Source organism: Chiloscyllium punctatum, chromosome 3 (assembly GCF_047496795.1).
Source record: "Chiloscyllium punctatum isolate Juve2018m chromosome 3, sChiPun1.3, whole genome shotgun sequence".
Taxonomy (NCBI): Eukaryota; Metazoa; Chordata; class Chondrichthyes; order Orectolobiformes; family Hemiscylliidae; genus Chiloscyllium; species Chiloscyllium punctatum.
Genome location: NC_092741.1, coordinates 11,078,211 through 11,091,387, shown reverse-complemented (window position 1 = coordinate 11,091,387; position 13,177 = coordinate 11,078,211). Strand labels below are relative to the sequence as shown.

General features: G+C 41.9%; 1 protein-coding gene across 3 annotated transcripts in view; it reads right to left on the bottom strand.

The window, feature by feature from the left end:
• Positions 1-13,177, bottom strand: part of LOC140455514 (WD repeat-containing protein 26) — a 97,292-nt gene that overhangs the window by 13,248 nt on the left and 70,867 nt on the right. For 2 of the 3 annotated variants that reach the window (XM_072550459.1, XM_072550467.1), the window contains exon 12: positions 5,366-5,495. In XM_072550459.1, coding sequence (XP_072406560.1) covers positions 5,366-5,495 — 130 coding nt within the window. Of the gene's footprint in view, positions 1-5,365; positions 5,496-9,825; positions 10,005-13,177 lie in introns of those variants that run through there. The other variant, XR_011952910.1, reaches the window with a different exon arrangement.

The following is a 13,177-nucleotide window of genomic DNA, read 5'->3' as shown; positions in this document are numbered from 1 at the left end:
GCAGTGAGTTCGCCATTTCAGAATCTCTAGCCACACTACCATAACAAAAACATCTCAGAGATTATCAGACTACTCTGACCCATTGGCATTGTGGTAGCCCACAAATCTACCAGCATGCTGAAACACCTACTGATGAACCTAAAGGACCCTGTACCAGCAACCAGTGGCACCTCACCTGCGATGATCGATGATACAAATATCTCAGCAAGAGGCCCAGCAATCACTTCTCTAGCTTCCCACCTGATTAGGTCCTGGAGATTTATCCACCTTTAACCGTTTCAAGAAATCCAGCACTTCCTCCTCTGTAATCTGGACATTTTGCAAGATGTCACCATCTATTTCCCTACAGTCTATATCTTCCATATCCTTTTTCACAGTAAACACAGATGCAAAGTATTCATTTAGTATCTCCCCCATTTTCAGTGGCTCCACACAAAGGCTGCCTTGCTGATCTTTGAGGGGCCCTATTCTCTCCCCAGTTACCCTTTGTCCTTAATATATTTGTCAAAGCCCTTTGGATTCTCCTTAATTCTATTTGCCAAAGCTACCTCATGTCCCCGTTTTGCCCTCTGATTTCCCTCTTAAGTATACTCCTACTTTCTTGAAACTCTAAGGATTCACTCAATCTATCCCGTCTATACCTGACATAGGCTTCCTTCTTTTTCTTAACCAAACCCTCAATTTCTTTAGTCATTTAGCCTTTTTTGTACATACCAGCCTTCCCTTTCACCCTGACAGGAATATACTTTCTCTGGATTCTTGTTATCTCATTTCTGAAGGCTTCCCATTTTCCAGCCGTCCCTTTGCCTGCGAACATCTGCCTCCAATCAGCTTTCGAAAGTTCTTGCTAATACCGTCAAAATTGGCCTTTCTCCAATTTAGAACTTCAACTTTTAGATCAGGACTATCCTTTTCCATCACTATTTTAAAACTAATAGAATTAAGATCACTGGCCCCAAAGGGCTCCCCCACTGACACCTCAGTCACCTGCCCTGCCTTATTTCCCAAGAGTAGGTCAAACTTTGCACCTTCTCGAGTAGGTACATTCACATACTGAGTCAGAAAATTGTCTTGTACACACTGGACAAATTCCTCTCCATCTAAACCTTTAACACTATGGCAGTCCCAGTTGATGTTTGGAAAGTTAAAATCCCCTACCATAACTACTCTATTATTCTGACAGATAGCTGAGATCTCCTTACAAGTTTGTTTCTCAATTTCCCTCTGACTATTGGGGGGGGGGGTCTATAATACAATCCCAATAAGGTGATCATCCTTTTCTTATTTCTCAGTTCTATCCAAATAACTTCCCTGCATGTATATCCAGGAATACCCTCCCTCAGCACAGCTGTAATGCTATCCCTTATCAAAAATGCCACTCCCCCATCTCTCCTGCCTCCCTTTCTATCCTTCCTGTAACATTTGTATCCTGGAATTAAGCTGCCAGTCCTGCCCATCCCTGAGCCATGTTTCTGTAATTGCTATGATATCCCAGTCCCATGTTCCTAACCATGCCCTGAGTTCATCTGCCTTACCGGTTAGGCCCCTTGCATTGAAATAAATACAGTTTAATTTATTAGTCCTACCCTGTTCCTGCCTGCCCAGATTGTATGACTCACATCTGTTCTCAGCTGTACCTATCTCAGATCAATCTGTCTTGGAAAGGGTGGACGCTATGAAATTGTTTCCGTTAGGTGAGGAGACTAGGACCCGTGGACACAGCCTTAAAATTAGAGGGGGTCAATTCAGAACAGAAATGCGGAGACATTTCTTCAGCCAGAGAGTGGTGGGCCTGTGGAATTCATTGCCGCAGAGGGCAGTGGAGACCGGGACGTTAAATGTCTTCAAGGCAGAGAATGATAGATTCTTGTTGTCTCGAGGAATTAAGGGCTACGGGGAAAATGCGGGTAAGTGGAGTTGAAATGCCCACCAGCCATGATTGAATAGCGGAGTGGACTCGATGGGCCGAATGGCCTTACTTCCACTCCTATGTCTTATGGTCTAATCTCTTTCCTCACTATCTCCCTGGGTCCCACCCCCCCCACCTTACTAGTTTAAATCCTCTTGAGCAGTTCTAGCAAATTTCCCTGCCAGTATATTAGTCCCCTTCAAATTTAGGTGCATTCTGTCCTTCTTGTACAGGTCACTTCTACCCCAAAAGAGATTCCAAAGATCCAAAAATGTGAATCCTTCTCCCATACACCAGCTCCTCAGCCATGCATTCATCTGCTCTAGTCTCCTATTCCTGCCCTCACTAGCTCATAGCACTGGGAGTAATCCAGATATTACTACCCTTGAGACCCTCCTTTTTAAATGTCTGCCTAACTCTCTGTAATCTCCCTCCAGAGTCTCAATCTTTTCCCTTCCAATGTCATTGATTCCAATGTGGACAATGACCTCCTGCTGGCCCCTCTCCCCGGTGAGAACATTCTGCACCGTCTCGGAGACATCCTTGATCCTGGCGCCAGGGAAACAACACACCATTCTGCTTTTTCTCTGCTGGCCACAGAATAGTCTGTCTATACCGCTAACTACAGAATCCCTTAACACAATTGATCTCTTAGAAGCCGACGTACTCGTCGTTGCATTAGAGTCAGTCTCAATACCAGAAACTTGGCTGTTTGAAATTGGTATATCCACAAAAGACTCCTGCCCTAATTGCCTCCCTCTCCTACCCTTCCTGAAGTTAACCCATCTATGTGACGGTAACTGAGACTTTCCCCCTTTTCCCATAACTGCTATCCATCACATACTGTTGCTGTTGCAAATTCCTCATCGCTTCTATTGGTCTCTCCAACCGATCCACTCGATCTGATAAGATTCACATCCAACAGCATTTATGGCAGATATAATCCGCAGTAACCCTTAAACTCTCTTTTAAACTCCCACATCTGACAAGTAGTACATATCACTGCAAAGGCCATTTTTGCTCCTTCACAATCTACAGACCCAGAAAATAACACCATCTTATTCCTCTACAAAACACTGCCCCAAGTTAAATTAATAGCTATGGCTTATGTTTAAAGTTTAACCAAGAGACTTAGCTCCAAAAACATATAATCAAGAAAGAATCCACTATACTCACTACTGCAGCCTCCCTCTTGGACAGACTTAAAACAACAATTAACTTATCTGATTCTGTGCTGTGACCTTCGCCCAACAGTTCCTCCAAGATTTAGTTGTGTATTTCACTGTTTGTTAATTTTCCCAGATGCACTCCGATGTCCAACAATACACAAATTCAAAGGCGGTAACTGTGCAGGTTCTCTCTCTCTCCTGCACTGTCCTCACCATGTGCTTCCTTTGTCTGCTCTTCTTCCTTTTAAACGGCTGTTGTTTTGACTTTTTTTTTTCCAAAGTTCCAAAACAATGGTAGGAAAGGTTGAGAAGGATATGTGCCAAATGCAGGGAATTAGGGTTAGCGTGGATGGACATCTAGGTTGGTCCGGACCAATTTGGGTGAAACAGTGTTTCCGTGCTGTGAGATTCTATGACCCTCTATATAAAAAATAAATTGGTGAGATGGTAGGGAGGGGGATAGCCTTTCACTTGCAGGGTGATATAGGCAGGTTGTTCAAATGGTTTGATCAGTGATAATGGAATTCAACCCAGGTAAATGTGAAGTGTTGCATTTGGGCAAGATAAACAAGGTAACTGAATACATAATGAACATTACAATCCTGAGAAGCACCAAAGATCAGAGAAACCTGGGTTTGTGTATTTATAGATCCTTGAAGGCAGCAGGATAAGTAGATGAAGTAGTTGAGAGTTAAGTGTGATACATGCAAATATGAACCAAGGAATAGAGTTTAAGACTGGGAAGGTTATGCGGGAACTGTGAAAAAGAGGTGGTTCGATCATGACTAGAGTATTGTTATAGTCCAACAGGTTTATTGGAAAGTACAAGCTTTCATAGCACTGCTTCATCAGGTAGCTACCTGACGAAGTAGTGCTCTGAAAGTCTGTACTGCCAAATAAACCTGTTGGACTATAACCTGGTGTTGTGTGATTTTTTAAACTTTGTTCACTCTTGCTCAACACCAGCACCTCACATTATAAAGCATTGCATGCAGTTCTGAAATTCAGTGTAGGAGGGACGTGATTGCACTGAAAGTGTGCAGAGGCGATTTACCAGGATGTGTGACGCAAGCATAGAATTTGCTGGAAAAACTCAAATGTGCCAGCATCTGAGGAGAAAAAGCAGAGTTAACGTTTCAGGTCTGGTGACCCTCCTTCAGAACTCGACGTTGCTCGAGAAGAAGAATTTAAGTTAGGAAGGGAGATTGGATAGGCTGGGATTGGTTTCCTTGGAGTAGAGGAGACTATGGCAGGACATGATTGAGATACGTAAAATTATAAGCATAGATAGTGTCGGTGGAAAAGAGCTTTACCCCTTTGTGGAGGATCAATGACAAGGGCACAGACAAACTCAGGGCAGGAGGTTCAGAGGTTGAGAGGAATTTTGTTTTCCCACCCAGATAATGGGAATCTGGAAAGTACTACTAGTAAGGGCAAGAAGCAGAAACCCTCATAACTTTCATTTGTGTTCCCAAGGCTACAATAGGGTGTGCTGGAAAATTGGATTAAAATAGTTAGGTGGCTGTTTTTGACCAATACAAACTTTGTGGGACTTGTGTTGTAGACCTCTATGATAATAACTCTAGTTTTGGTGGTGTGAAGAACCTTTTCATGCAGTCTGTAGTAATGATGTGGAAATTACTGCCTACAAGTGTAGAAGTACCAGAAACGGTTAATGATTTCACAAAGAAATTAGATGGGAACTCAAGGAAAGTACACTCACCAGGCTAAGAGGTTAGAGTAGGTGAACAGAACTGATGGGATTGCTTTACAGACAGTTGACAGAGTCTTGATGGACAGAGTGCACTCCTCCTTAGCTTTAATTGCAATGATTCTAGCTAGTCCTCCACATAGGGAAAGCCCCAGTGCAGATGGCAGCAGATACCACATTCGTACCCCTCTCCCCCAGGAATTGGTGAGACTTCTGGAGAATAAACTGATGGCATTTAGACAAACAAACTATGCTTTTTAACTTTTAGATAGCAAAATTCCATGATAAATAGAAAAAGCAGATCACAAAATTGCATAGTTATCAAAAAGACTGAGGCGAAGCAGTAAAAGCTGTTGATATCTGCCTCAGCATATACTGCAATTTTCTGTCCTGATTAAATAGAGGATTGCTGCCAATAAATTCTTAAGTATCCAGACATTTATTTATCATTTTACCCTAACATGCACAAAGCCTACCACAGGTAAACAGAATGGTGGAAAATTCTATCCATACACTGAATTGACTTCATCTGCACTGTATTAAGAGTCGATAATGTTGTATACGCCTGCTTCTTACCTTCACTGCCACTGGCTATAAAATCTTCATTGTTGCCTCCAAAACATGAATGAATTGTGTAAAATCCTTGTGTGACACCTTGATACTTTCTCACTAAAACACGGTCCTGTAGGTCCCATAGATGAACTCCCTAGGAACACAGACAGTCATACAGAACTTAAGGTTTGCTTTTTATTGCACTTTTAAATAAAAATGCCTCTGAAACAAAAAATACAATTAATATTCAAATGCTCTAGACAGCAAGAGATGATACACAGATGGCTGAACATGAATCTGATGAGAAGAACTTGGCTGAGAAAGCATCTGAAACAATTAATTTCACATTCTGACAAGTGCTCAAATCAGACAAGTAATATTGTTCCATTTTCCAATTTTGCCCCACCTACATTTCTTTTGACATTTTGAATTTATAACATTGCAGAGCTACACAGATAAACATACCACATTCAGTATTAAAAGCTTGAACTACCACTACCCTCAAACGCTTGCCAGTGGTTGACAACTTTCCCATCAATGGGTTTAAATCACTAAACTACACTGACTCACTGTGGCCAAGAGAGTTGAGTGCAATCAGCTATATATACCCATGTTTCTTCCAAACCATGATACTCTTCAGGCTCAATGGCAGCAATATTCATAATTCAGCTTCATCAGGACTTTGAGGCTTTTATAAAGCACTGCTTCCTTGATCAGGCTCTCAGTATTTCTCACTTTGTGTTTTACTGCATACCCCAATGGATGTTTTTCTATCTGCGAAGTACTATATAGCTGGAGAAACAATGGATTGAAATAGCTCAAATTTATGTTTTTCTCCACATGCAGCCACTTTCTCGGATTTTACTTCTCTATTCCTCTAAATTGGAATAAATATAGACACAGAATTGAAGAATTAAATATTACAAGAGTAATCAATACCTTGTTCAAAAATGTGATAATGTAATATCTATTAAACAAGAGGCGGCTTCAGTATTTACAGATCATGGGGCACAGTTAACTGAAAGTATGGCTAGCAGTAAGGCAAAAGAGGACATAAACAGGTCGGACTCATAACCTGATTCAATGCTGGAATTTTCTATGATTCCAGGTTAACATTGTCAAATGGCGTACTTTCAATACTGAAATGCAACTGAATGCAGCATAAAGCTAATCTGAGAACTCAGCTCAGTTCAAGTGCATCGCACTGAGCGAGTGTTGAAACAGCTATGTTAATATGAATTTGTCATAAAGCTCCCCTAGCATCCACAATCCAGCCACTAGATCATAACAGCATTGCATCACAATAAATACTTAAAATTAAAGTTAAAACAAAACAACTGAAAAACAATAAACACTGAAAATACTAAGTCAGGCATCATCTACGGATAGAAATAATTAACTTCCAGAAGTAAAGACAGTTCCCCAGGTTGCGAATGGGTTCCGTCCTCAAGGCACAAGTCAAATGTATGCAAATCACAGCATATTGCAGGACAATATCAAATAGTCATTTGTAAGTACAGGAAACATACATATGTCTGATTTTTAAAAACACACCCCTGATTGGGACTACATTCACAAGTACAAGCACTTGTAAATTAGGAATCCTCATACAAATTTTTTCATGGTTACGAACACTGTTCTTGCAGTTAAAGACCATGTGAACATTTACCTGGGTTGCAATACAGTTGATTATTAAACTTTACATAATTTCCATGTAAACTAAAGCCCTAGACTAGGAGATGGATCAATAAAGAGACAGTGGCAACTATTTACTGAAATATTTCAGAATACTTAGATTAAGTAAATTCCCACTGTAAAGAGAAAATCTAAAGATATGACCCACCATTTCCATTAAGGTAGTGAGGGAAAACGTCAAACTTAAGGAAATAGTATACTATTGTGTAATGATGAGTGGCAGGTCAGATGACTAGTTACAATATAAGGAACAGTAGAGATTACCATGATGTTAATCAGGAAGAAGAAATTAGAATAGGAGGGGAAGCAAAGGCTGTAAAAACAGACAGCATGAGTTTCTACATATATTTAAAAAGGAAAAATGTTACTAAAGTGAGTGCCCTCTAAATACAAAAAACATTCCAGAAATTGCTGTAAATCAAGAGGTGGAAGGGAGAGAGGAGCTTAGCAAAAGTTACAAGCAGGAGGGACATGGTACTAAGAAACCTGATGAAGCTAAAGGCTGACAAGCCTGTCAGTCAAGATAGATTTCCCCAAAGGTTTTAAAGGTTGCTGCTAATGGTGCATTATTTTAATTTAATTTTTGTTCATTTTACAAAATGTAACATTTTCCAAAATTCCTTAGATACAGGAAAGATTCAATTTGTCTGGGAAACATAATCCTTCTATTCATGGGAGGGCAGAAGGCAGACAGAAAACAGGAAATGATACATTTAGTTTGACACTTGATGTGGGGAAGGTGTTGGAATCAATCAGGGAAGAGATTACAGCTGTGCACATAAAAACAAACCCAGGTAATCAGGATTGTCAGCATGTTCAAGAAAAATAATATTTCATTAATTTATTGAAATTTTGTTGAAGTAGTAACATGTGCTGTGAATAAATTGGAGCAGAAAGCATTTGATAAAGAACACCAACACTCCCTGACATTCTGCACACAGCAACTGGCATACCTATACAGGTTGCAGCATTGACTTTCAGTTCCAGACGTCACTGCTGTGCACAGGCTTTGGTGGCTTATGCAAAAGAAAATTAGTCAGAATGTCGGCTACCACATCAAAGGTTATTTTATGCATTAGAATGCATGGTGTAGGAGCAATATATTAGCACAGATGAAAGATTGGTTGGCTAACCAAACAAAGCAGACACAAATGAGTTTCGTTCAATTGGTAGAATGTGACGAGTAAAATCCCACAGGGGTCTGTGCTGGATTCCAACTTCTTTTCTGACAATTAACAGCAATGACTTAGATGAAGGTAGTAAACCCATTGTGGCTAAATTTGGAATACCCTGTCATAAAGTGGAGGAGGCAGAGTCCTTGAATAATTTTAAGACAGAGGTGGAAGGATTCTTGATAAGTGGGGGAATCAAGGGAAAGTAGAAATGTGCAATTCAGTGCAAACAGATCAGCCACAATCTTATCACTGGAGGAACAGTCTTGAGAGACTAAATGGTGTACTACTAACATTTGGTAGATTTGTGAAATTTAAGTGCAAAATCAATTTGATTATTTTGGACCTTGCATTATTTTACATGGAAAACTTGACTTTCTAAAATGTAATCAAAGTAGTACTGAAAAACAATTCAATAGGTTATTAAAACAACTCATTGCAAGTAGCCTGGTTTCAGTCCTAAAACTGGGAAACCACGCAATTCAGCCATTCCCTGAACTGTTACTCCAAAGTAGTCAAAGGTAAACATCTGTAGAAATCTTAGTTTGTTGAAAACGTAATGTCCATTCAGCTGTAAGATGTAGCTGGCTATACAGAGATTGCACATCATCTTCAAATTTACACTTTAGTTTCATTCAAATGCATTTTGTTTTTCAGTCTTGGAGATATGCAATGTTTGGGAGGTTGAAATGCTAAATAAGTCAGAGACTCTCTCTTCTCCATTTTTTAAAATTATTGCTGCTTATTGATCGTGCTCTTGTATAAAAGTGGACACCACAACCAAGCAATTCTTTTCTTTACACTGTTCTTAGAAGTGCAGTAATCAATCCACCTGCAATACTTGCAGGTTAGGAAGATTTAAAGAGATGGAGTAATCAGATTGTTGCAACATCACCCTCACCCCACACAGCTTATGAAGACATCCATCATATAGTCACTATTTAAGAAACATGGGAGCTTCTGAATTCCAAAGAAAACAGCCTTATGAACTTTTATTTCACCAAATGGAGGCAGCTTCTCATGCCTGAAACAAGAAGTCAAAGTGACACAGATGACTGGCAAAGATTGAGATCTATTTAAGGTGTATGAAGTCAGTCAGCACTGATTTGAGGAGATCTGGTTTGTCAGTCCAAGCAAGTAGATTCATCATTGTTCCAATCCTCTTCATTTGGTGGTATAAACATTGAGAACAACGTGTAGCGTCAAAGAGGCAGAGACTGAGTGTCACTATCCAGGGTCATAAAGCTCCATTGTGCCTTAAAATTACCAGCAATGGGTTTCCCCCTTCCATATCCTGCAGTCCTATTTCTGCAATTTCAACTTCAAAATGGGTCTAAAACAACCAAGTAAAGTCTACTTTCAGCAAGGCAAAGTCCATGAAAAATTACGCTACTCAAAAATCAGAGTGCTTCAATTTTAGACAGTGAGGTTCTTTCATTAGCCAAAGTTTAGAGTGCTGGTGAAATCTATATCATTATTCCACCGTACTGGGTGTAATTAATAAAAAAGGATAATTAAAGGGAGTTGGATCAGGACTCTAAGTCACCAACACCACTGTGTCAAAGCAGTACAAGCTTACATCAGTTTCTGGTTGTTTTGTGTAGACTTTCTACTCACTCTGGAGTGAATCGACTTCTCCTGCCCTCTCTCTCCATCTTCTACTGTCTTCAGTTACATTTTCACCATGCAGAGGGAAACATATCAGTCTTGTTAAAAATTCAATTCCAAATAGTTGTCTGCTTCTTCAGGTATCCCACAGAGATCAATGTGCTTGCAGGCAGATATAGTGGAGAGGTCTTGCAGTAGAAGTTGGAGGGAAAGCACATAAAAAGACAAAAAAAAACACAAAGCTGCCATCAAGTGATAAATGCACCCCTCCCCATTAACCTGATCAGCTCCAACAGAAGCAAAAAAAGATAGCTGGTTTAGTGTAGTGAATGCAGTGATAATATTGTGGGAAAGCATCAAGAACTAACACAAGTACTTCCTGCACAAATTGAGACATTAATTACCAGCATCCAATTGGCCGTTTTAATTGAATGGCCATCATTACACTGGTCAAGGCCTACAAGTAACAGCAGATAAATCCCATCTATTCAAATGAAAAGCTGTACAGTACGTATTAATAGTACTGCAAATTTTCACGTTCTTGATTCTTGCAAGCACATTTTTCCACATTGTATTGTACACACACAAGTATGCTTTAGATATACCATCACTCACAAGTCAGCCTTTATTTTCCACCACAAAAAGATGGCAAGCTGCCTTGACAATCAAGTAAATTGCTAGGCCTTTTCAGAGGGCAAGGTAAAAACAATGACTGCAGATGCTGAAAACCAAATACTGGATTAGTGGTGCTGGAAGAGCACAGCAGTTCAGACAGCATCCAACGAGCAGCGAAATCGACGTTTCGGGCAAAAGCCCTTCATCAGGAATAAAGCCAGTGAGCCTGAAGCGTGGAAAGATAAGCTAGAGGAGGGTGGGGGTGGGGAGAGAGTAGCATAGAGTACAATGGGTGAGTGGGGGAGGGGATGAAGGTGATAGGTCAGGGAGGAGAGGGTGGAGTGGATAGGTGGAAAAGAAGATAGGCAGGTCGGACAAGTCCGGACAAGTCAAGGAGACAGTGCTGAGCTGGAAGTTTGAAACTAGGATGAGGTGGGGGAAGGGGAAATGAGGAAGCTGTTGAAGTCCACATTGATGCCCTGGGGTTGAAGTGTTCTGAGGCGGAAGATGAGGCGTTCTTCCTCCAGGCGTCTGGTGGTGAGGGAGCGGCGGTGAAGGAGGCCCAGGACCTCCATGTCCTCGGCAGAGTAGGAGGGGGAGTTGAAATGTTGGGCCACGGGGCGGTTTGGTTGATTGGTGCGGGTGTCTCAGAGATGTTCCCTAAAGTGCTCTGCTAGGAGGCGCCCAGTCTCCCCAATGTAGAGGAGACCACATCGGGAGCAACGGATACAATAAATGATATTAGTGGATGTGCAGGTGAAACTTTGATGGATGTGGAAGGCTCCTTTAGGGCCTTGGATAGAGGTGAGGGAGGTGGTGTGGGCACAGGTTTTACAGTTCCTGCGGTGGCAGGGGAAAGTGCCAGAATGGGAGGGTGGGTCGTAGGGGGGTGTGGACCTGACCAGGTAGTCACGGAGGGAACCGTCTTTGCGGAAGGCGGAAAGGGGTGGGGAGGGAAATATATCCCTGGTGGTGGGGTCTTTTTGGAGGTGGCGGAAATGTCAGCGGATGATTTGGTTTATACGAAGGTTTGTAGGGTGGAAGGTGAGCACCAGGGGCATTCTGTCCTTGTTACGGTTGGAGGGGTGGGGTCTGAGGGCGGAGGTGCGGGATGTGGACGAGATGCATTGGAGGGCATCTTTAACCGTGGGCGGCACGGTGGCAGAGTGGTTAGCACTGTTGCCTCACAGTGCCAGAGACCCGGGTTCATTTCCCGCCTCAGGCGACCGACTGTGTGGAGTTTGCACGTTCTCCCAGTGTCTGCGTGGGTTTCCTCCGGGTGCTCCGGTTTCCTCCCACAGTCCAAACATGTGCAGGATAGGTGAATTGGCCATGCTAAATTGCCCGTAGTGTTAGGTAAGGGGTAGATGTAGGGGTATGGGTGGGTTGCGCTTCGGCGGGGCGGTGTGGACTTGTTGGGCCGAAGAGCCTGTTTCCACTCTAAGTAATCTAATCTTAAAAAAAAACCACGTGGGAGGGGAAATTGCGGTCTCCAAAGGAGGCGGCCATCTGGTGTGTTCTATGGTGGAACTGGTCCTCATGGGAGCAGGTATGGCGGAGGCGGAGAAATTGGGAATACGGGATGGCATTTTTGCAAGAGATAGGGTGGGAAGAGGTGTAATCCAGGTAGCTATGGGAGTCGGTGGGTTTGTAAAAAAATGTCAGTGTCAAGTTGGTCGTCACTAATGGAGATGGAGAGGTCCAGGAAGGGGAGCGAGGTGTCAGAGATGGTCCAGGTAAATTTAAGGTCAGGGTGGAATGTGTTGGTGAAGTTGATGAATTGCTCAACCTCCTCGTGGGAGCACGAGGTGGCGCCAATGCAGTCATCAATGTAGCCGAGGAAGAGGTGGGGAGTGGTGCCGGTGTAATTACGGAAGATCAACTGTTCTACATAGCCAAAGAGACAGGCATAGCTGTCTTTTCAGAGGGCAGCTAAGAGTAAACAACATTACTCCAGAATCACATACAACCCATCCATTAAAGGCAGGTTTCCTTCCATGAAAGACATTTGTGAACCAAGCAGCTTTCTAAGACAAACCTATAGTGTACTTGTGGACCACTAATGACGTTGGCTTTTCTTTATAATTCCAGATTGAATAAACAATTTAAACTTTTTGATTGCTGTTTTGGATTAGAACTCATGCCTGAGGACCATGAGTCCAGGCACTGAGATAACTAATCCTGTGAGAAACATGGTTATACTTTTTGAAATACTCCTCGAACTCTCAGAGGAATAATGCCCATTCGGACAAGCGAGCAGGGGAAGTAGATACCCATGGAACTATGGAACTATCCCACAGCTCCTCAAAGAGCAAGTAAAACTCAGTGCAAATTAGAACATATCTGCAAAGGATTCAATAACTCCCAATTTGCAGAAGATAGCGCTAAGGTGGCTTGACAGGAATACATTGTTACCTCTAAACATGAAATCCAAAGACACACAAGGGTCTCGATAGATAAGGTCAGGCTAGGACAGAATCAATTTTGTTTATAGAGATGAAAATAGATTGTCTTAGTAATGGTATAGACATTTAGTAGGCAGCTTAGATGGAGTCAGATTTAACACCAAGGTTGTGAACAGTCTGGTTCAACTTCATACGGTTACTAGAAAGAGGGTTGACGTTGATGGTATCAGAACAAAAGGTTGTGAAAGGCACTAAAGAATTGGCTTGCCGATATTTAATGAGGAAACTTCCAACATAAACTGCAAGAATTCAGACAAGTAGCCAGATAGTTTATTGACATT